The 24,709-nt window shown below is 37.7% G+C and overlaps 1 protein-coding gene across 5 annotated transcripts in view; it reads right to left on the bottom strand.

The window, feature by feature from the left end:
• Nucleotides 1-23,114, bottom strand: part of LOC134527337 (PX domain-containing protein kinase-like protein) — a 160,837-nt gene extending 137,723 nt beyond the window's left edge. For 3 of the 5 annotated variants that reach the window (XR_010074166.1, XM_063359922.1, XM_063359923.1), the window contains exons 1-2: nt 22,879-23,085; nt 4,164-4,352 (exon numbers count right to left, since the gene is read on the bottom strand). Coding sequence is in view for 4 of the 5 variants with exons in the window: in XM_063359922.1 (XP_063215992.1) it covers nt 4,164-4,352; nt 22,879-22,980 (291 nt within the window). In the remaining variant the exon portion in view is untranslated. Of the gene's footprint in view, nt 1-4,163; nt 4,353-22,878 lie in introns of all 5 variants that reach the window. The other 2 variants (XM_063359921.1, XM_063359924.1) reach the window with 2 other exon arrangements.
• Between the last annotated feature and the right edge of the window lie 1,595 nt (nt 23,115-24,709).

The following is a 24,709-nucleotide window of genomic DNA, read 5'->3' as shown; positions in this document are numbered from 1 at the left end:
TGGCATATGTACAAAAAAACTGCATTAAATTCATTACTTGTTAGCCTAAATAAAAATTAATATTTTAAACCACAATTGATTTTATTTAAAATTAAATATAATTTTACCAATTTTATTTAAACAAAAAATTCAATTTACTTTACACTCAATGAAAAGTTTTTCCCCTTCTTTTAGCACTTCAAATCTTTGCCAAAACTTGTGCTGCTTCAGCCATTTCATATGCTGGTACTTGATAGGTTCTGCCTGTTGCTTTGGTTGGATGTAATTTGCAGAAAATATAGTTTATTGGCAGTGCTAAGGTATCTGCTCTCCTAGGATATGTGAATAATACCGATGGTCCTTTTGAGTGAAGAAAGGAAACACGAAATTCATGTTCAACATCATCTTTTGAGTCAATATGCACCAACCACCACTTCTTATCATACGCACAAGCAACAAAACCCACAATTTCTTCAAAAGGAATGTCTTCTCACCACAGTTGCTGTACCTTATGTGTTTCTAAATCATCAGAAATGAGTAAATTTTGGTTTTGACCCTATTTAGATCTAGAGAGATGAAGTCATGGAATTTCTGGGTCCTAGAGACTGCCACAACTTTTTCAAACCTTGGTTTTAGAATCTTTTCTTCATTTATATACTCGTCCCTGGTTACATAAAAAAATTTAATGGATGGAAAAATGTTCACACCCCACTGAAAAAGCTAAAAAGGAGTTGGAATTTGGTTTTCTAATGGATTTTGGAAGCTGGCTTTGGCAGCAAGCCTTTTTAGTTTTTTACCATACCCCCAACTCTATCACAAACTCACTTCCCATGTGATGTAGCACAAATTTTCCACTCAGCCTCAAGTCCATCAAAGTCCTCTTTTTAATTGCAAAGTTCAGAAAATTCTTACGATTTTTGTACTGTGCAGCTGAACCATCTGAAAAATAGTACAGCTTTTTCCATTTTGACAAATAATTTCTCAGAAATAGGATAAACTTTTTCAGGAAATCATTAAAAACAACAGTATTGTGTGTTAGGCAGTCTAATATTAATACAAAACCCTGATGAACTAGCTCTTGTTTTCCTGTTTCTTGAATGCTTGCCTTGAAATTTACTACAAAAGGGTGCACAGTAGCCATAGAATTGTTCCAATGAAACCCTTTGAGCCTCATCTTGTAAAACAAACCAATAAATTTCAACAAAATCCAATGTTACTACAGCTTCACTTTCTTCCAACATAGATTTTTTTTTTCAGAGAAAAACCTTGATTGTTGTATAGCAACAGTGTCATGTTTTTTAAGGTTACTCAATTGATTGTCAATTTCTTGAACAAACTCATCAAATGGTTTGGTAAATGTTTCGAAATTGCATCAACAGTAATCCATTGTTTGTAAGTGATGTCATCAATCATTTCCTCCTCTATAATGGTGGAGTGCACATAACTTTAACCATACATCCCTTATAACTCGATAGAGGACTATCAGAGCCGTGAAGTGTCAATTTATTTAACCTACCTCCTGAAAACATGAGTTTTATATTCTGGTGTGCAGTGCCAACATACCGAATGAGTGCCACTGGCAATAGCAATAATGCAGTTCTTGGGCCCCATTTCTGCCAACTTTGAAAAACCAATTTTAAAATAAGGGAATTTTGATTTGAAAATATTGTAAATTTCACACAAATTTCCCAAAATCAACCTTTTTTCAAACATGGATTGGCTTATTTTCAGTGTCTTTCCCAATGGAGACATCTTTTTTTCCATGCATTTGTCTACTCACTTTGTCACCATTATAGAATACGGTTACCAACACACCTGTTTCGCAAGGTAGAGTTTTTCCAGGTTTTGGATCAGGTGTCGATAGCACTCCCTTTTCTTCAACAGTTTTTTTTTGCTTTCCTTGCCATATAGTTACTAATATCAAATTCATGTTTCATTTTTGCACAAGACCAACTGTTGGTAAAATTGTTAAGTTTTGCACTCTTGCTTGCTGTTGCAAATTTTTCTTTTAGCTGAACAAGAATTTCTGTCTGCGAGATGTCTGGTGGATTCTTTGTATCCTTCCCTATGTTGCCAGCTTGGAAAAAAGTTTAATTAAATCTTAATTTAATTTTGTTAAGTTTTTCTTTTCAGTATTTCTTATTTGATTTACGTGTAATTCTATATTTCTATATCTATAATTATTCTATTGACATCAATGAGGCATTTACAAAATCTATACCTGATTCTAAAGCCATATACTAAGGATCATATTTGCTGGATACCTGGTTTTGTATTTAAATTTTCAAATGGTTCATCATGAATATTTGTATCACTTTTAGAACTTGAGTATGATTGTTTCTTACTTAACTCTAAGCGGCAAGAAGAGTAAATTATCATTCCATCTTTAATATCATTTGGCTTGGTTATCCATGGTGTAACATTCTTTAGGTTTTTAGTTAAAAGTATTGCAACAATATTTACTCCACGGTTTTTCCATTTGTACCTTATGAACTTACACAGAGCACTTTATTCACTCGGAGACAACTCATAACACAATAACTGAAGACAAGAGCCCTAGTAGAAGGAAGCTGACTAAGGGTTCCATGTTGAGACAGGAAAGAAACATGTCACTATTTGAATAGCTCCTGTTTGGTCCAGTTGTTATATTTACCAAAGAAACTATTATCACCCTATTTTGACATAACTTTTCTTACATAAATTTTTATGGTATAATGGAGAATCAATTATTAAGACAAGTTTAATAAAAAAGTTAAATAAGTTTTTTTTATAATTTAACAAGTCATGAATTAGTAGAATTTTCACACGCATCAATTTTCATATAAAAAATAATTTCAATATGATACCATTGGACACTTTGTACACAACTTACTAAAGAGGTTTGGTACAAAATAATTTTTTTTTCCATCAAAGTTTCAAATTAAAATTTTGGTTCTTTTTATTAAAAAACTTTTATTTTTTGAGTTCTTTCGAAAAAATATAAAGTGATCTGATACACTCAAGTTCAAAATTAAAGCCTTTGTCATTCTAAAGAGAATGGTACAAATTTGAGCTTTTTAAGACATGATTTTAGAGTAATATGCTTTTAAATATTTCTAAATTTCCTACAATATAATATTTTTTTTTTTTTTTTCAAAATTTATAGATCAAAAACCAAAGGACAAAAAAAGATTTTACTTTGTATTTTTGGTCATACTGATGAGTATAATACAATCACCAAATATGATACATTTAGAAAACCTCAAGGTTTAAAATAATTATTTTATTGGTTGATTGATATGGAATATCCCACCTTTATTCTAACCAACAGTTCTGGTAGTTGATTTACCAGCTATTTCTCACAATACACAAATTTTATTAGTTGGAATGACACTTCTTTTGCAATTTAAAATTGCAGTAAATTAATACAAGTTTTTAAGCCATCACATGTACAATATATATACACACACATATGCATCACGATTCCTCAGAGGTTAACAAAACACAAATATAATTTACGACTCAGCAATAGGCCTACCTACATCAACACATCACGTAATTTTAACCATAAGTCAATGAATGAAAAGAAGCATTTTTTATGCAGTATTAAATTAGTACATGGAATCCTGCATTAAACTCCATTGAAAATTACCAAATAGTGATCTTCTCTATCACTGTCAACAATTAATCTCGCCTGATGTCTCACAATTTTCTTATCTGATGCTCATTCGCTCCAGGTTAAGTGGTGAACCACTGATTCATTCACGGTAAACGTTAACCCTAAGAATATCTCAGAGTCAAGTGTTAACTGAGGGTCGTAAAACAAAAGTAAGAGCTATCTGAAAGTTAAATTGTAGCCCTAGGTTTAACCGACTACTATGCTCATAAAGCGCAACAAATGAAGTGGCGGTGGGTAGGACCCAGCATGGACACAAGACCTGAGGAGTGAGCCCACTGGTTCGGAGCCCACCGCTAGTTGCCTCGTGGCTGCAAAGCATTGACTACTGCCAGTTCTTCTACATCTGCGCTGTTCCACACACATTATCTGTGAAAGCCAACTAGTGGAAACTGAACACTGATACAGTAAAATAATATTCTTTTTCTTTTCCTGAAAATGATTTTTACTCAAGACAAAAATTATTTAATGGATTTATAATTGAATTTACTTTTACATACACCTGTATAAGATTTGGGAAATGCAGTACCTCGAGCGAGATCCTCCTCTCGGCTACGAACTCGCGGTCCATGTTGCCGATGAGCCTCTTGGGAGGCAGCGGCAGGGCGAGGCCCGATGCCTGCAGAGCGTTGTGGAGGCACACAAAGTCATTGTAGCGCTTGCACACTCGCCAGCACTTCTCTGGCCCTGGCCCCCGCTGCACACGAATCACGTACTCCTGCAAGCAGCGACACCACCCTTGCTAGCAACATTTCTACTGCACTTCTCTGGCCCTGGCCCCGCTACATGTGAATCACGTACTCCTGCAAGCAGTTACACCACCCTTGCTAGCAACATTTCTACTGCACTTCTCTGGCCCTGGCCCTCGCTGCACACGAATCACGTACTCCTGCAAGCAGCGACACCACCCTTGCTAGCAACATTTCTACTGCACTTCTCTGGCCCTGGCCCCGCTACATGTGAATCACGTACTCCTGCAAGCAGTTACACCACCCTTGCTAGCAACATTTCTACTGCACTTCTCTGGCCCTGGCCCCCGCTGCAGACAAATCACGTACTCCTGCAAGCAGTTACACCACCCTTGCTAGCAACATTTCTACTGCATTTCTCTGGCCCTGGCCCCGCTGCATGTGAATCACGTACTACTGCAAGCAGCGACACCACCCTTGCTAGCAACATTTCTACTGCACTTCTCTGGCCCTGGCCCCCGCTGCACACGAATCACGTACTCCTGCGAGCAGCTACACCATGTTTACCTATCATATAAGCTTTCAACTATTAACCTTAATTAATGTTAGAATTGTTATTTTTATGAGGCAAACTCTGGTGGGAGTCCGGTCCAGGTCTGTTCTGCAAGCACTGATATCTGTGTGTGTGTGTGTGTGTGTGTGTGTGTGTGTGTGTATATAAAATAAGCAAAATTTAACATAATACGAAATAACTCTACTATTCACAGGAGTATGCTGGTTTTTATGTTGGAAAGGTAAAATGTTTTCACAGAATATTTAACATAATGATTTATGTTGGCAGTCCCTAACTTTTTATATTTTATTGGCAACCATGAACTGAAGTGAGGCAACAAAAAAAATTTCAAGTTTGCAAAAACCTGCCAGAAACTAAAGTTTTGTAACTTTCAGTACAGTTACTGATTATTTCAGGACCTTTTTCGTGATCTACAGACAACCTCAAAAAGAAAATCGGACAATCACTAAGTATAAATAAGGAAGTTCAGTTGGACTAAACCCTGAATCATACCCAAAACTGGTAAGTATAAGTATAAGTTATTTTTGTAATATTGTTGGTTGCTACATACATTTTTACAACTGCTTTACAACCATTTTTAAAGCCAAGTGTGGATATGATGTTGGACTTGTAATTGTATTTCTCATGTTATAGTAAGTACATTAAAGCATTTTACCTTTGCAACATACAACATAGTGATGTTTGTTCTAAACACACTGCTGTTCTAGTGAACTGGGCTTGGTGCAGGATGATGCACTAACGCCCTGTTAGTCCGCAACAGGGAGTGAATGCCTCCGTACTCTATACCTCTTCCCACTACATGCCCTAACGACCTCCCCTCCATTATATCTGTGAGCATATCTGCACAGTCTGTCGGAGACAGCAGACTTGCCGCTCACACATCCTAGGAAATGGAAATGCAATTAGCAGTAGTTGTAGTTGATGTGTAAATAAAAAGTATTTTAATAAGCAGTGATTGGAGTGATAAATATTTGCATATGTATATAAATATATCGTGAATGTATTATACACAATAATTGAAACTATACACAGTGCATTTTAACAATGAAAAATTATACCAAGTAAAATCTTATGTACAATATTATGGCTATTTTTTTACAATAAATCCATTTGGTTAAGGTGATAGTGTCTTTGTTTGAAAATAATTTTATAAACGTTTTAAAAAAAATGGAATTGTCATTTCTTTGAACAAAATGCCTTTGTCATTTCTTTGAGTTTATATTGTTTTGTTTTAAATAAGGGTATGTGCTAATCTATGAAATGCAGTTTAATTTAAAGTATATGATAATGTACGCAGAGTGTTCTTTTTACACCTAAGGTACAAATATTAAATAAGCTTAATGGTGCAATGTTACCAAATAAGTGCCGTAAGGAATAGCCATTTCCCAGTCCTCAATAAACATTGACTGAGGTGGCATGCGCCAAGCATCCTAAAACTTCAACTTTTTTTTGCCTCTATCCTTATGGTGCTGTGCTGTCATAAATTCTCAAACCTTTCTCTTCGAGCCCTGGGGCCTCCTCCAAAAGGTACACCGAGTCAATTTTTTATTTTATTTTACACGCCAGAACTTTGATCACCTAAGGCAAAATACTCTGTTCGGCCACGTGTGTGTATTAGATGTTACCTTAAACCAATTCAATGCCAGAGGGCATTTGTAAGCGTTACTGAGTAGGCAAGTAAATGCAAGAACATAACACTAACTAATAACCTGAGACTGCGAAACATCACAATTAAGACAGAAAAAAAAATCAAGTAATATAATTTTAACAGGGCTAGAAATACAGGAACAGCATGTTTAGTTTACTGCATGAATTAGTTTTTTACAAGTTGAATATATTTTCCTGGTGTTCCTGTTTTTAAATTTGATAGGTATCTTTAACTTACACGATTCTGTATTTTTCTGTGATTACTAGGTAATTTTAGGCCTGGGTGATAACTCTAAATCCTCATACACTAAAGATAATGGTTTGGGACAGTTTAAGCAACATTAGTAGATCTAAAAACTATTTTAGGAATTATTTTTTCATAAGACCTACCAATATCTATATTTTCCAGAAATGTTCTTTAAAAGCATTAGTCAGCCAAATTTTTACAACACATAAACTTGATATAAGCCTATATAGTAATTTTCAAGCAGAATAACTTTTCCATTAAAAAGTTTTAAACATTCCACAAGGCATTTTCTTATCACTGACATGTAGTTCACCATTTAAACAGTTTTTTAGGTTAGGTTCGGTTAGGTAGGGTCCAGGAGGCAAATCTGATACAAAAAACCACATTAGTCAATGTGCAAAATTAAATCATTCTTCAAAATTAAGGGGTAAAATTGTACGAGAGATAGCAAAACTATCTGTGGAAGATTTCTGTCTCATGTTTGACTAAATAAAAATAATCCATCCAATATTGACATTTATATATCACATTTACACAACATTTGTAGCAATTGTGATACACCAATTATTGTTAGATTTAATTAAAAACTGTTTGTTAGCAAGGCATGTACAGCTAAATGAGGCATTTTTAAGACAACTGTGCCATTCAAGAATTTGTTGTAGAGTTTTGGCAAATATTATTGCAATCTTTCAGAAATAGCTGAAAGTGTTTAGTACCTATTATTTAATCATAAAATTATGGTAAAAAAAAATAAGATAACTATTTTTTTTCTTAATATTTAACATATAATTACACTAGCTAGTAACAAGTATTATTACATGGTTTTAGAACAATTACTATGATAATCATTAAAATAAATATTTTTAGTTTTCTAACAGGGTTGACGTGCCCCAGATTCAAAGCAATGTTCTGGGTGCTATGACAGGAGCGCAGAGAGCACGGATGTCTAAGGGTGTCTCTAGGGCTACAGTTCCTTACCGGGGCATCAGAACGTTCCGATGTGCATGCAGCCAAAAGATAAGCTTGAAGTCCATTGGCTGCTGCGCATGCTCGCTGCACTGACTGACAGGTATCATTACCATTCCTGGCAGCTGATAGCGTAGGCGCCGGTCCACGGTCTTAGGGGCATTCATGACACAGTGTCAAACCACTGGATAGGGAGATGTACTTAGTCCCAGAAGACCGGGTAGGGCACTTTTACACTGTGCTTACACAGCACTCCCCTCCACAAGAACCAGACAAATGCCACAGCTGGGTTGGTGTCCTGGTCTAGGTCTCAGGTTGTAACGGGGAGGTGGCTCCCCTTGAAGTGGCTCCTCTCGCAGCTCTGCCCTGACAGTACTGCTGTCTTCACCAATTAAGTTGTTCTAATCCAGGGAGGAGGTGCAGTCTAGGGCTCTGATGGAGCGCCTTGTGCTTGGCCGTATGTAGTACTTCCACTTGCATACGGAAGGTACCGTATTTATCCACGTATCGGTCACAGTTTTTAAGCCAATTTTTTGTTTAGTAAAAGGCACTGTGAACCATGTGTGAAAATTTCCATATTGGTCAAAAAAAATTAACATTGCACTGTTGTGGTTGACTATATGCTTAAATAACTAGCTTGTGTAGTTTTTAATAAATGTCACAAGTAAATATAAATTGTTTGATAAAAATAGCTCAGCCTTGAGTGTAAAGCATCATGAAATGTGCTGTTAAGCTAAGTTCTGCCGCCTGTCGTGCAACTACCCAGCCCGCACCAGCATGTGACGTGTCTGTCTGCAGCCGGGCTGTGGCGATTGGCAAGAGAGGGAATCTAAAAATAAATCAGCCAGAGAGAGAGAGAGAGAGAGAGAGAGAGAGAAGGAGGGTAAGGGAGTGCATGCGTGTGTGTTTGAGTGAGTGTGACCACACAACAGTGTTTATGGTTCTGCCTCCCTCTCTCGCCGTTGTGAACTGGCACCGTACACAATTATCACATCTATCTCGAGAGGTTTTTCTGACGCAACTGTATCCATTCTATTTGCATGAGATTTCCTACGTTTTCTACTGCAACATTGCATTCATGACAAAACTGCTGTAAAGGGCATTCTTCATTTTATTGAAGACACTGATAAAAAATTGACAAGGAAATGGTCTGAGGTCTTTTCTCTCTTGGAGAAGAAGGGAAAGGAAACATGGGTATAAAAAAAAGCCAATCTTTTTCTTTGTATTTTTTGTTAAATAGTGCAACGGTGTGAAATACAGACTATAAAGACTTCCCTTGTGTTCAGCTAGAGACAGTTATATGGTGCTACTCACATTCGAGGGCAACCCTTATGATGAAATGTTAGATTTTTTGCACAAAATTAAGGGTGCGACCCATTCAAAGGGGCTACCCTTCTGCAGGTAAATACAGTAGATTCTGACAGACAAATCCAGAGGCCAGCCTCTGAATCCAGAATAGTCTGCATCCTCGCTCATTTCCTCATCATACCCCAGGAATCTGACTCTCAGACCTCTCACTGACGGTGGCTAGTCCTGGGACCTCGGACTCCCACTTCGCTGCTGCCAGTGGCACTAATAGCAATCCTCGAAAATCGGGCTAATGAGATGACTCCTGCTCTGGGTGTTCATCTGGGCTTAATGCTGTGATACTTAGTACCACGTCAGAGCTCTGGACCGTGGGTGGGATAGCCCAGTCCGTGAGAGGGTCACTAGGGTCGGACACAATCGGCCAGTCTGCAGAAGGTGGTGTGTGTGTGGGACTGCAGTCTCATTGTTCTCTGCCACTAAAGCTGACATCTGAGGCAATAGGACATGTACCTATGTTAGAGGCTCCTCCCGAAAAAGGCACAGGTCGTCCCTGTGTATTTTGACCGTACAAAGATTGTCAACACACACCAGCAAGATGTTTCTCCAATTCAGCATACAATAGTGTGTGGGCTGCTCTAGCACAATAGTGTGTGGGCTGCTCTAGCAAGGCACCAATCCCAGAAAAGAAGCTGTTTCGGCCGACCGAGGGGGTATTCTCACACAAATACCATCTCCCCAATGGCCAACATTGGTGGTGGCCGGCAGGAAATAGGGGTGTGGTCAGCCAGGTATGCTGCCGGATTGTGACATGCTTCCCTGTGTGTGTCTTTTTGTGCAGTCTGCAAGTCAAGGGTATTTTCTGTTGCTGATCCAACCTCTGGTAGACATCGCTAGAGGCAACTGTTGACCCTGGACTGAACCCGGTTGCCGTATTAGTTCAGCACCTAAGACAGAAAAGGGCTGCAGGAAGATGTGAATCTCAGGTGGTGTGATTATCTAACGCTCATAGCCTGAGTTGTGCCTTTAGTTCCTGGTTGTGACATTCAGTTGGGTTGGCAAGGGAGTAGGGCTGTTCGAATGTGACTTTTTCAATGTGAATCAAATAATTGCAAATATTTGCGAATAGCGAATAATTTGCGAATATTTTCTAATTAAGTTCTAGGTATAAATCTGAATAATTACAGTCAAAATTTGTAATATTATAAATTGTTGTTTAAAAGAGTAATGTGCTTTAGCTTTATATACATTTTTATTACTCAAGTAACATGTAAATTTTTATGTGTCTTCTAATGGTTTAGTAATAAAACACAATCAGTGATATAGAAATGTCTTCATAAAAAGCCAAGCCTACACCTTGCCATCAACATTACGTAAATTGCAGTGCAAAAAGACCAATTCCTTTACATGTTCTGGATCCAGGCATTGCCTCTTGGAAGTGACAATGTTCCCAGAAGCAGAAAAACAACGTTCTGAACTTCACTTCATCTTCTGAAAATTAAAAAAAAAAAAAAAAAGTTTATGAAAGTAAACAGATCTTCGATGTATCAGTTTTATTCTCGGCAGTAAATAGTCAAGCGATTACCAATCAATATATTGAAGGGTTGTTTATTACAACTGCTCGTAAGCATGGTCAATATTCCGTACTCAAGAGTCTTTTGGAATCAAACGTGTCAAGGCAAAATAATTTTTAATGAATTTTGTTTATCTTGTCTTTTTAATTTCATCTAATTATTTACGTAACATTCTCGGTAGTTTAAAAAGCGATTACGCTGGAGCAATTCTAGCAACACAATTCTCTGGCCATGGGCCGCTCTGCTGGCCATCAACACAAATGGACACGTTTTCTTTTTTGCTGTAGCCATGATGGCCGCTGTATTTACTTTTCTATCGTTAAAAAAAATTCTCTAGATTTGTATTAGTAAAATTAATAGAATGGTGACCAAAGAGTATGTGTGCATTAGTTTTTGAAGGTGAAAGCTGATGCGCTGGCATTGTTTCAAATAGTTTTACATTTTTATATGGCACAAACATGGCTCGCCCGAAATTTGTGCTAAGGTATAATAAATTAATTATGCTACAAATCACGTAAAGTTTGCAGTAAAATCGTAAGCATTTATGATAATTTTCATGCTACATTGGCTTTAATTGTTCTCAGTATGCCCATTTACCTAACCTAAAATTTTATGTAAGTAAAAGTCCGCTTACAGTTTTTTTTTTCTTCCATTAAGTCTCTCGGAAAATGATTTCTTGAGGTTCGACATATTATTGTATCACACGTTTTGTAAAAAAAAAAGTAATATACAGTAGAATCCCGCTGATGCGACCTCTCACGGTTTCCGGAAAAAGGACTTATAAACGGAATGGTCGCAATAGAGAATACGGGCCAATTTTTACCACACCCCCCCCCCCCCCCTCACCCTAAATATATCCAAATACATAAAAAATTGCCTTTGTTCGCATAGATTACATATTCAAATAGTCTATGGTGTAAAAAAGACAACTTTTTAAATTCATATTACACCTCGGACTCGCATATGCCGAACAATGGGTTCCCATAAATACTCGCGCTAAGTGAATTCGCGTCACGCGAGTTCGGCTATGCTAGCCGGCTGGTGGTTATTTTCGTTCAAAACGTGGCGAAGGAACTTGTGTGGATCGGGTAGAAAACATTCGGCCATAAACGAAAGATATAAGAACAATGCTATCCTGAAATGCTGCGACATGTTTTTGGAGTAGATAATCACAGCGACAGACCGACAGGATGCGCTCCCACCCTTGCCGTCAGCGATGTTTATTTTGACAGCTCAAGCAATTATCTGCTAAATTTTTCTATTCAATAAAATTTGAGGTATTAGTGATTTTTCAGCAGAAACTGCTGTGTGACGAATAAACAAATTGTATCATAATAACTTAAACTTATAAAGTATTTATTAACGGCGAAGGACAGTCGTATAAGCCCATAAAAATATTTATTTTACCGAGAATGGACTATACAACCTGGCTTTTGTCGCAGGCGGTGTGGGTGGGAACGAGGATGCTGACAGTTTCTCACGCAGAAGGTTGAAATAAGGGAGGGAATGTGTAGAAATGTTAGTTGGAAAAGAGGGGAGGGCGGGTGTTTATACATGGTTTGTGGCTCTGGGAGGGATGAGCCTTGAAGAATTAGCAGGGTATGGGAGAGGTAAGCGTCGCGTCGCGTCGCGTCATGTCACGTCACGTATGACGTCAAGCCGCCGCTACCGCCAGCCTGGCCGGACGAGTTTCTTATGCTCTCGCAGAAGCTACCATAGCGACTTTTTATGGGGGCGGGTAAGATAACATGACAGCTGAGACTGCTTTTCGTGCAAGTGGACGCGCCGAGCTCGGCTAGACACTGCCGCGTGGACAGTCTAGAGGGGTGGTATCTATTTTTAGCCATCTTTTGTATGCCTGCCTGCTTACAGTACAGCTCTCGCCAAGATAAACGTAAACACATAGCGCCCAACAAAGTGTAACAGACTTGTTTTTCAGCCGATTTTACTCAAATTTTCGACTTTCTCTGCTCAAATTTTTCACGGTTTCTCAAAATACGGTTGTATAAACGGAATGGACACATCAGTGGGGGGTCGAATCAGCGGGATTCTACTGTATTAATACATTCGAAAACTTTCGAATATTTGAAAATTTCAAATACCTAATTTGGTTTTGAATGTGAATCGAATCAAATATTTGATTCACACGAATATTTGCAATTTCGAGTATTCGCACACCCCTACAAGGGAGTGTGTGATGTGGTGTTTTACTATCCACTCATCCCACCTATGTCGCCACCTAACTCCTGCAAACTGCTGGCCATTGTCAGTCTAAAGCACAGTTGGGTAGTCGTACCATGAAAAGAATTCATCTTCCAGCATGTGTCCAATAGTGCCTACCTGGAGATTTGACATTGGATAGGCCACCCACCACGTGAACCGGACAGTCTCTTCAAGAATAAATCACTTTCCTAGTGTTGATTGAGGGGAGAGGTCGATGATGTCCAGTGCTACGTCCTCAAATGGCCGTTCTGGCCGTCTGAGTTGCTGCTGCTCTACACCATCCGGATGCCTAGTTTTGACTCTCTGGCACAGAAGGCACTGGAGCACACAGGTCTCCACATCCCGTCTGATACCTGGCCAGTGTAAGTGCACTGCTATGGCGTGCCTTGCTTCCACTTCTCCAGGTGGCTGCCAGGGTGTCATTATGTGCTAGCTGAAGGACTGCCTGCTGCATCTCCTGGGGCACAGAAGTACGCCACTCCACACCGTTGGTCGGAAGGTGGCCTGAAAGTCCCTGATCACCTGGAACGTGTTGATACCATGTTGGCATAAGCCTCTCGACGCTCTCTGGCATCAGCTGTTCTAGACTGGGCCGGTAAGATGGCAGTATTCAGCGCATTGATTGTCCCTGAAGTAAATGCCCAGGAGAGTCTGCAGCCACTTGCGCCAACATTAGATACTTGCAATAAGTCTGCATAGGAGTCGCTGGAAGCAGATCAGCAACTACATCGTCCACCTGTAGGCCTGCAAAAATAGAGCCCACCATGTAAATTATGTCTTTTCCTCTTGCATAAAAGGAGCCATTACAGGCACTTATCTGTTTGAAGCGTAAATTAACATCCCTCCAGATAATGCCAATATCGCCATATTGCCCAAACCACGGCCAAGCAATACTGTTCGTTGCAATATTAGCATTGTTCTGCTGCTCCAAACTTGACATATCATAGCCAAGGATACGATGCTCACCATTGTCATCCATCTGGTAAAGAACTTCACCGACATTCTCCATACTGGTGTTTGTTTAGAGTAACACCTTGCGTGTTGATTCCATTCTTGCCAGTGTATGGCACTGTGCAAATAGACACAGAAGGTTGTCGAAGACTTGCTGTGCATCAAAATGTCAACAGTGCATTTTGCATTGCGAGCAGAGCAGTTAGTGGTGCAGCCACTAGCGAAAAATTTGGCACATAGTCCCGGAGCCAGTTTGCAGTTTCTAGAAATTTCTGCAACTGTTTACATGTACATGGCACTGGCCAAGTTTTGAAGTGTCCGCAGTTGGTCATGCGCAGGTAGGATACCTTCTTAGTTTACAAGGTGTCCCAGAAACTTAAGTTTTTGTTTCCTTGCATGGCATTTTCGAGAAGCGCAAGTGAGGCCATGCAATGTCAATCTTTTCAGAACTAAAGAGACATGGTGAAGGTGCTCCTCCCATAAGTTTGACCTCACAACAATATAATCCACGTATGCTGCAGCAAATACTCCCACATAACCATCAATTACACACGTCATCAGCATATGAAATGTGGCTGGGACATCTTGAAGCCTGAATGGCATGGCACGAAACTAAAACTTTCGGTCATCTGGAAATGTGAAAGCTGCCTTGTGGAGGTGTTCTGGCTTGATGGGAATCTTCCAGTATCTCTACCTTAGAACAAAAGTTGAGAAGATATATGCCTGTTTCAACTCAGCCATGAGTCAAGGGAGAACAGGGATGGCGATCCTGTTTAAAGGCTAGAAGTTCACACAGAACCATGGCAAACCATACTGTTTTGAAACAATCACAACCCGTGCAATACATTAGCTTTCACTGGGCTCTTTAACTCCCTCCTGCAACATCTCAGTCACTTATTCCCTGATAATGGATTGCTGACGAGGTCTGTATCCTCTTGGTAGCACAGAAAATGTGGATTCAATAACTGTTGGAATGGGATGCTTAAACACATTAGTACGTTTAAGCAGTACTGCTACAGCAAATACCCCCTTGTGTTGGTTCAAAATGACCTGCATTGCATGCTGGTAGTGTTTAGGTACAGCATGATCAAGCTTATCCAAAACCAATTCTGGGTATGAAATAGTGTCAGGATTGTCCAGTGCATACACTGTCCGGTATCCCTGGGTGCCTGAATAGATGTGTCTTTGTTGTTCCTCCAAAATCACATCCTGCTCGCACAACCATGATCCCACAAATCACGCACTAACAGAGCATGTGTTGACATCTGAACAGCTCGTACCTCCACCTGTATGGTTGTTGTACCCTCGGTTTATCCTAATCTACCTTGTGCTGCGAGATGCAGAGTACCATTTGTCCTTGTCATATTTGAGTCTTCAACCAGTTCAGCTGACAAATGAGTGGGAAGCTGCTGTGTCTACCAGTGCAGCCACATGGTGACCATTCTCAACCACTGGGAGGCGGATAAGATCATTGTCTCCCCTGATAACTTGTCCTAGGCAAAAACTGGAAAAGTCCCTGTTTGACTGGGTCAATGACAATGTATCAGCAAGTTTAGTGAGGGGCAAAAGTTTTGCAGAATAACTAGACTTCCTAGCTCACAGGTCGATCGCAGGGTGATTAAGGGAAGATTAAGGGAAGGGAGGCCGTGGCCCACCTCTTCCCCCTATCGTCTGTTTCCCGACGGCTGATTGCAGTTGCAAGGGCACTACTTGTGCCAGTGGAACTGCTCGCCTGAGCAGAATCTGCAGGATATGGTTCTGCTTTCTGCAGGAGTCCACTCCCCGACGTCGCTCTGGTTGCCTCCCATCAGCTGCCTCCCGGTGGCTAGGTACTCCAGAGTTGGAAGACCAAGGCAAAGCCTCTTCACGACGGTAACCAGCAGGTAGCAACTGGTAGAGTATCATAGCAGTTCTCTGAGGCTGTATTCATTACAGAAAGCCCTATTGAGCCTGAAGAGCCTTGACTGAAGGCATACAGTTGCCTTACACTGTAACTGCGTACTGCACAAATTCTACTATGTCCTGGAGCAGTGCACATTTTATATGAGCATGCATGTTGAGAAGCATAAGTTTGATGACGGCCTCAAGCACTTTGCTGGGTGCTTTGTCTGGATACAGTCTACCAAAGAGCTGTAGCTTCTTTAAAATGAACATTTTAAAAAGCTCATGTGGGGCCTGTACCTGCCCACATAGCTGGGCTCTCCAATGGTGGATGACAGCTGGTCCTGCATTGTGTCTAGGTGTTTGGCGAGAGCTTCCCATGACTCGCCATACCCCTGGCCCAGCCACCAAACCCTGTCTGATCCAAGCAAGCAACTACTCTGTCGATCCACTCCTGGGGTATTCCGTAGCACTTCAGTTTCGCCTGGCACTCAACACAGGAATTCTACTGGGTCATTATGTGCCGCTGTCTTGAAGTGGTACATTTATTACCGCCCAGGCCAATGCTCGTGGCAGTGCTAATGGCAGAGTCACAGATACTCTTCCCTCCTTCACCTTTACTGTCCAGATAGATGCAACCCTGCAAGCATCGCACCGGAAGTATAGTTACACGCACTAAGTTCACTCCATAGGTGTTGCGCATTGCAAGAGTTGAGTAGTTAAGCTTTTTATGGACTTTTGTGTTTCCCGCACAAAACCCTCGCAACCCCAGGACCTGCAAACACTGACTCTTGTCACAGCTAAACCGACCGGCAGTGACTCATTCATGATTGGGCCACATCACTTGTGTCACTTACACAAGAAAACTCCTGTGAGAAAATCTACTTGCCGCAGTCAGCAACACCGAACACACAGGTTCAAACCACACTGTTTCGTGTCCATGGGGATTGCTCGTAAAACAATGTTTTTTTCTATATCCCTCTCTTTTACTCTGAGATACCAGTTGTGTTTCAGGCTCAGCCATGCACCACTTGTCCCAGTCAGATTAAGAGTCCGGCCAACCACACACAAGCGCTCCCGCACTCCTCAAATCAATTACATGATGCCTGGCTGTATGGAGAGATATGAAGTCACCCGTAGCCCAACTGTCTGGAGATAGTGACTCCTCAAGTACAGTCCCGGCTCGAAGCAAGCACAGCTGCGCAAACACACGCACACACCCGCACTTCAGAAGTACTGTTAACCGAAGATTATGCCCGACTTTCCTGCGATAAATGTCTCCACTCGTCCTACGCCTGCTTGCATGCACTGCTCACTTCTATGTTAATAAATGTTTGTCCAAACTCATGTGAGTAGCTCCCAATGTTAAGTTCAATATTTTTTTTTTACTTTAGGTAAATAATAAAATTTCTTATGTCAGGTAAAAATATTTTGTTTTCCTACATGAGGTTGAATTGCACTTGTTGAAGAAATTGAAACAAAGCAAAAGGATTGGGAGAGGATGGTTCAGCTACATTACAAAAATTTCATAACTTTTCATCGTAATATAGTAACAATATCGACGTAGTCATCAACAAGAGGGTGATGAAGAAATTATGACACTCATATGTTCTTACAATACAAACGTGAGAACAGTGTGTGTTGGACGGGGAAAATTAACATGCTTGTTTAACAAAAAATATGTTTGAGGAAATTAAATTACAGTACAGAAAATATTTTCAGTTTCAGTATCGTGATCTATGCTAGAATAGGTAGGGCTATTGTATACTTTACAATACCTGATAAGTAGTAATCATAGTAAAAAAATAAACTATTAAATCAAAAAAATGTGGATTCGTAAAATATACTAAACCAGGAGGGAATGAAGTACACAATTTGAATATTGTAGAAATTACATGAATGGTATCGTGTTTTATACTAGAATGGGTAGGGCTGTAGTACATTATTAGATACCTAAAAGTTAGTTTCATAAAGAAATGTATTTTGTGAAGAACAAACATGGATTAAATTCTTGTGCAACAGCTTTTATATAAATAAAATAATAAAATTCCAAAAATACTTTTATCAAAACTAAAGACGTTCCTCAATCTACCCTAAAAATAGTGTTTCTAAATTCTGTTTGGTTTTTGAGCAATCACAGTTTATAGGTTACATTACAATACCTGTGCATTGATGCAGTCATAGCCATGTTTTGCTTTCCCATGTGAGTCTGTGAGCGTATGTTTTGAAGAACTTTAGTCAAATATTGAGAATGGTCAATTAGGTTAGGTTAGCTACATTAAAAACACTGTAAAATATTTTACAGTATTTTTAATAGTTGCTTAGGAATTACCAATTTAAGATGTAGCTATCCTGACTTAACCAAACATTCACACGAATTCAGAGTATTTTGCTAACCTAATTAGTGTTTTCTTTCTTTTGAAGTATTTTTAACAAAGCTTGACTGTTCTCTATTTTCTCCATTACGCAAGTCTATAAAAGACAATGTAGACATCTTTCATGTGCATTTTTATCCTGTAATATATGCTACTGAAGTTGCTTGTGTAAGCAGCGATCTTCCGTAACCTTGGGTGAACCATTTAAAATATTTTACATGATTTAATGTAGTTATACTAACCTAACCAACCGTCCACTATATTTCAAAGTATTTTTAATGGAGCTGACGTAATTTAAATGATCATTCTCAAAATGTCACAATTTTGTAATATTATTACGAACATGCATGAATGCGGCCTCGGAATGGACTGTTGTAAATGTTAGGTTTGGCAATCCTGTGATTCTCCATGAATAAAAACTTTTAAAAAAATGGTGACGGCTGCATCAACACAATATAATGTAATGTTAACTAGGTATAATCTTTGATTTCTCAGAAACCAGTAGGAATTTAGATATGCTGTTTTCAGGGTACATAGATGAAAGTATTTAGTTAAATGCAGTTTTTTGGACATATGCCATTACAAAAACTGCATTAAATCTAAATTCCCCATTGCATGAATCATTAAAAGAATGTAAAGTATTTAGTGTTTGAAAACATAGTTTTGTAATTTTATTAACAGAAAAGCTGTAACGTAAGAATATTATTTAATGTGTGATTGTTCCTCACACAAAACCACCATATTGGTACGTTCATCCCAAGAGAATGTAGGGGTGGTAAAAATGTCAGCACCCCAATATTGGTAACACCGATATTATTATGGAATCTCATTGTAAAGTACTCCCAACAACTTGGCATTATTTTAAAGTAGCTAACATAATCACCTAATTATTTTAAAGTATTTTTAACGTACCTTACCCAACCTGATTATCTAGCCCTACTATTTTAAGGTATTTTAAAGTAGCTAACCTAACCCCATAAATATTCTTACATCACAGTATTTGTAATGGGTGAATATTTGCAAAGTGACACATTTGAGACTTGCATTTGTCCGAGATAAAAAAAATTAAAAAATAGTTTTTTTATGCATTTATTGTGGAAAGATAAAACTGATCATTTTGTAGCTTGAAGTAACCAACATAATATTGATTTCCTTGGTTTTCTTAAATTAAAAACAAAAATACTGAGCCATGGGACTGACAGGTTGGCACGGGACTGACATCTAACTTTGAAAATATAGACAGTAATGGCTCAATGTCTCCAAAGTAGTTGTTTACTAAATTATATGCTAACATATTACATTTAATTACTTCTATGCAACAAGAACAAGCAAAAAAAACCTTTTCTTTTATGAATTTAAAAGAAAATCAAGTCAAATTGACTGTCTGATGTACAAAGATGTGGCACAAACCTTCGAAAATACATAGCAAATGACACCAAACTTGGAAAACTCATATTCATTATTATGCAGGTGACAAAGAAATAATAAACCTACCCGTTGCAATATGAATACAAACTTGATAACTCACCTATTAAAAAATCTCAACATGTCAAAGACCTAGGAATTTTACTGGATCAAAAACTATTTTTTCATCTTCACATTGAAAACATTATCTCGGTATCTAACAAAATACTTGGTCTAATTAAATTTATCACCTTTAACACCTCCAATATTGACTCTATTCTCTCCCTCTATACAGCTCTAATAAGATCAAAACTTGAATATGGTTCTATTATATGGAATAGCATCAATAACACTGATATTGAAAAGCTTGACAGGATTCAATCTAAAGTATCTGACTATATTAACAAAAAATTAAATACCATCAATAAAATAGATTTAAATTCCCTCCTTGGTTCATTATCAACTAGAAGAAAGATCTTAGATGCCATTTTTGTCTTCCATTGTTATTATGGTAATCTTATATGTCCTCATATATTTGATGTTACTGGCATTAAAATTCCTTCTTTTAATAGCCGTAACCCACCTTTTTTGTGCACACTTTTAAATACAAATGATATTATATATAGACTTGTTAACAATTTTAATATGTATGTTAATCACTTACAACCTACCAGAGAGAAAAAACTTGTTAAAAATATTATTCTTTCGGCATCCAAAGATTAATTATCTTTATGCTCTAATGTTATTACCTAAATTATTTAATACCAGATGTATTAATCTAAGGATACTAACTGTATTTATCTACATAATATTATATGTTCTGTACTTATACATTTATTACTCTCATGAAACATTTTTGTTATTTTAAGTACTTTTTAGAAGTTAAGCACTCATATGGATATTTGTATGTTATGTTGTCTTGTCTTTGTTTTTGTCCTACTATTTGTTGTTCTTATAATTTATTGTTTTGTTCTTATTTTTGTTCTGTTACTGTATTTGTTTTTTTACATGTCTTACATGTTGTGCCCACCGTTGGAGCCTTGTGCTGTTGGTGTGGCATGTAACAAATCAAATAAATAAATAAATAAATAAAATATCCAAACAAACAAAAAAAAATTGTGTCAAACAAAAAAAAATTGTGTCAAACAATGAATAACGTAGCCAATGTGATAAAAAAAAATGTTAAAAGAAGTTTGAGATCATCTTAGCTTAAAATATATCAAAGGCCAATTAAAGCCTACATTATATTTTATAGTTCTCATTGTTGCCACATAAGAATCTTGAAATGTACAAATAAAGCATTATTTTAAACATCATGCTCACATCATAATAAAACAAATTAATCTGTCATTATATTTAAGGTTATGTTATCCACCCAGTGTGGCTTTAATTGAATTTTTGATGGAAAATGTCAGTCCCATGGAAAATATGTCAGTTCCGTGTCATCTTGCTAGGCACGGGACTGACACCACGGGACTGACAAATTTGAGGTTAAATTGGCACAGTTAATCAGAGAAATGGAATACCTAGGATATTCTTGGGTCATCTGTAGGTGTACTTACCTGGAAAGTAAAATAAATAAAACCGTGAAGTTATCTTTCCGTAAAAAAATTTCACAGCCAGCTTGGGACTGACCACCTTGTTGGTTACAACACAAATTCCACACACAATACCACTAACATACACACACAGGTACTCACTGAAAGAGAAATAACAACATGACTTCCAACAAATATTTGTGGTACAAGCCTGGGCATATGCAGATGGCTTTTAACTGCCATATATTATTAATAACTGTAACTAAATGATTAGCCATGGGACTGACACAAAACACTTGGGGACAAGATTTAACTAATTAGGAAAAAAAAAATTAAACATGCAGGTTTTTTTTATAGTATGGTTTGTAAAATTGTAAATATTATAAAATCAGACTAAAATTTGTAAATTTGTATCATGAATATATATACAATAAGATGAATTTAAATAAAACCACTTGCAGAAGGGACATGCCACGGAACTGACATTTTGACATAAAAACATTATTTTTTATTTAAAAAAATGTACTTATAAAATAAATTTAATGATAAGATTAATCATGATTTCAAATACAAATCAAAATTGGAAGAATGTTTTAGTACTTATAACAAGCACAGTATTCACCTAGGGACATTATATGTGTCACTTTGCAAATATTCACCCTAATACATACCCTAACCTAACATCTCATAAAAAAAATGGGAAACTACTTGAAGTATCACAAAGCCCTCTATTAGAACTGTATCTGTTTTTTATTTAAAACAAATATATTTTTCGTTTTTTCATTCTGTAATGTCATATGGGATCATTTTTTGGGCATCATCACCCTATGCTAATGATGTTTTTTTACTACAAAAAAAAATTATTAGAATAATGTCTAATGTTAATCACTATGATTCTTGTAGACCATTGTTTAAGAATCTAAGGATACTTACTATGATGTGTCAGTATATATACTCATTAATTAATTTTGTAGTTAAAAATAATGATAGTTTTGATAATAACAGTGCAATACACACTTATGACACCAGAAATAAATCCGACTTGCATGTGCCAAGTAATAATACATCAAGGTATCAAAAAGGTGCACTGTACTCTGGCATTAAACTTTTCAATGCACTCCCTCATAAACTAAAAGCAATCTCCCATTGCAACCCAAGACTATTTAAAGTTCTACTCAAAAACTATTTATTAGAAAATTCATTTTATACATTAAATGAATATTATAATAATGTTTATAATAACTTATGATGATTTGTTTGTATATTGATGTATTTAATATTTTTGTTTTAATTAGTACTAATTTGATGTGATATTATGATTTAATTAATTTGATTGTTTGTATTGTTCATTTTTGTTGACTTTATTCACATGTTCTATATTCTTTTAAGAATCTGTTGAACGAATTTTGGAAATAAATAAAATAAATGTTTCTAAAACATGTTAGGATATTTCAAAAGGAGGCTATCCTTCAGAATGAACTTTTATTTCAATAATAACACATTTAATACCGTGTGATATACTTTGCTGACAATTTTTTTTTTATTCCAGGAAATAGTGTCCTTAAATTTTCTATTAACTTCAGTTACAGGCTGCCTGCCATACAAACAGCACATCCACAAACAAAACAAAAATGCTTAACCCATAAAATATTGGCCAATGCCAAAAAATTTAAAATAATAAAAAAAAACTGTAGGTCATGTTTACATTAACAAAGGTCATATTAATTAGTTACCAGAATCCTTTTATCATGTGGCAGCTCAGATAATTCATCCTTCACCAATCGCCAAAACACAAAATTTTAAATTGCCAGCGAGAAACAAAAATACAGTATCCTAAAGATACGTTGTTACAGAAATTTATAAAACGTACCGTGTGCCCCTGGATATTCTGCGCATTCTCAAACATACATTTCAATACTTGAGTGTCATCCAAATAAACTTTTCTATGCACCTTCTTTTCAAAAACAGCCATGTGTTACATTGATTTTCTTTCGAGGACGTCATTAGAAATCATTTCTTTGCACATAAATTCAGTACCGAGATTTCCAAGTCTCTGTCACCACAACACCGTCTGCCATTTTTATAAACAAGACACGGTCGGTACTCGATATATATTATTGTATCGATATAAATCAAATATCTAAAAGTTAGTAGTGTACGCTTTATAATCAATAGGAAAAGAAGAGTAATTTTCGGAATGATCTAATACGGTGGTATTCCAAGACATTCGTTCGGGTAGGTGGCGAAAAATCATGGACTTGGGATTCATTCACAAACTATTTCGAGCCCCATTTTCCTGAACGAGACCAAACCATACCCCATTAAACCAAAAAAAAATCGGCACTTTTTTCAAAAAATGGTGCCCTGCACGAGATTAGAAACTGTTTCCAATACCTTTTAACGGACTTTGGCAACCATTGCTACAATTGTTATGGCAAAAATACTAAATAAAGCAACAGCTTCGTACCAATTAAAAGGTATTATTCTATTTTTATCAAGTACTTTTGAAATGGTGATTATTTCTTGTCATGACCATTAAATTGTAAACAATGTATTCCAAGATAGTGATACTACAATACATTTTCATTAGGTACCAAACTAATACCATGACGCCACTCCCGCTGCCTGTTTAAGTTTTTAATTAAATATTTGCGTTGGAAAGGATCTTAGGGGTTTTAACGGGGGTTCGGCCTCGTGGCTGCAGGCAGGAGCGCGTCGTGGTTCGGAACCTACCTGGGCTGTTCAGGCCACCCAGGACGCCTTGTAAATGATTGGTAAACGAGTTACAGGACACTGCACTTTATTCAGTATTGATACACTTATTGGTCCCGGTACTGGCCGCGTCCGTTGTCGGACCGCTGTGACACGCGTATCTCTGAACGTAAACGACGCGCGCGACCAGGATAGATTGCAAAGTAATATCGACAAGCTGAAACGGTGAGTACTCGTCCCTATGAAAGATTTGGCGGATAGTCACGGAACTTATGTTGCTACGACTTAGGCTGACACGGAAACACGAAGAGAAATCCCTATGTTCAGGATTGTTTGCAATCTAGCCTGCGACGAAATATTAAAGTCTCTAAAATCACGTAGATACGCCAGCTGGAGACGTACACGTTAAAGTCTCTTGGAATTGAAAGTTATTCAGTTAAATCACACAATACAAATTACACGTTTAAGCTGGTGAAAATTAAAAGGCGAAAGTTAGTCAGTAGCATTCAACACTCGTTACAAAGAGCATACGGTAATAACAATTAGTTGGCTATAAAGCCGAAACTGCGTAACACTATACGCTGTCCTTAAACTGGACATGGAATTACGTAAAATATGTGAAAATTCCCTGTCGGGATAAAAATTAATAAGTTATGAGTCGCGCGAAATATCGTGCGACTGGGGTGGGGTCGGCGCCGAGCTAGTTAAAGGATTTTAAAAGACTTACACTATTGCTGATATGGAGATGAAGCGCAAAAGTTGATGGCCCGACGTTCGCGGAGCGCCCGACCCCTTCGAGCTCCCGATGGTAACTGAGTTCGAGACCGCCCTGCGGCCTCGCGCCTAAACGCGTGGAACGCGGGAAAACCGACCCGGCCAGTTTTGGACTTAAAGACAAGTTACACAATATATGCTTATAAGACAGTTAGACATAATTTCCCTTACATGAATCCTCTTTTAAATTGTTATTAATTTAGTTGTTTTAATTT

This window comes from Bacillus rossius, chromosome 1, assembly GCF_032445375.1.
Source record: "Bacillus rossius redtenbacheri isolate Brsri chromosome 1, Brsri_v3, whole genome shotgun sequence".
Taxonomy (NCBI): domain Eukaryota; kingdom Metazoa; phylum Arthropoda; class Insecta; order Phasmatodea; family Bacillidae; genus Bacillus; species Bacillus rossius.
Note: the sequence above shows the minus strand (reverse complement) of the source record. Positions and strands in the feature narration are given on the sequence as shown.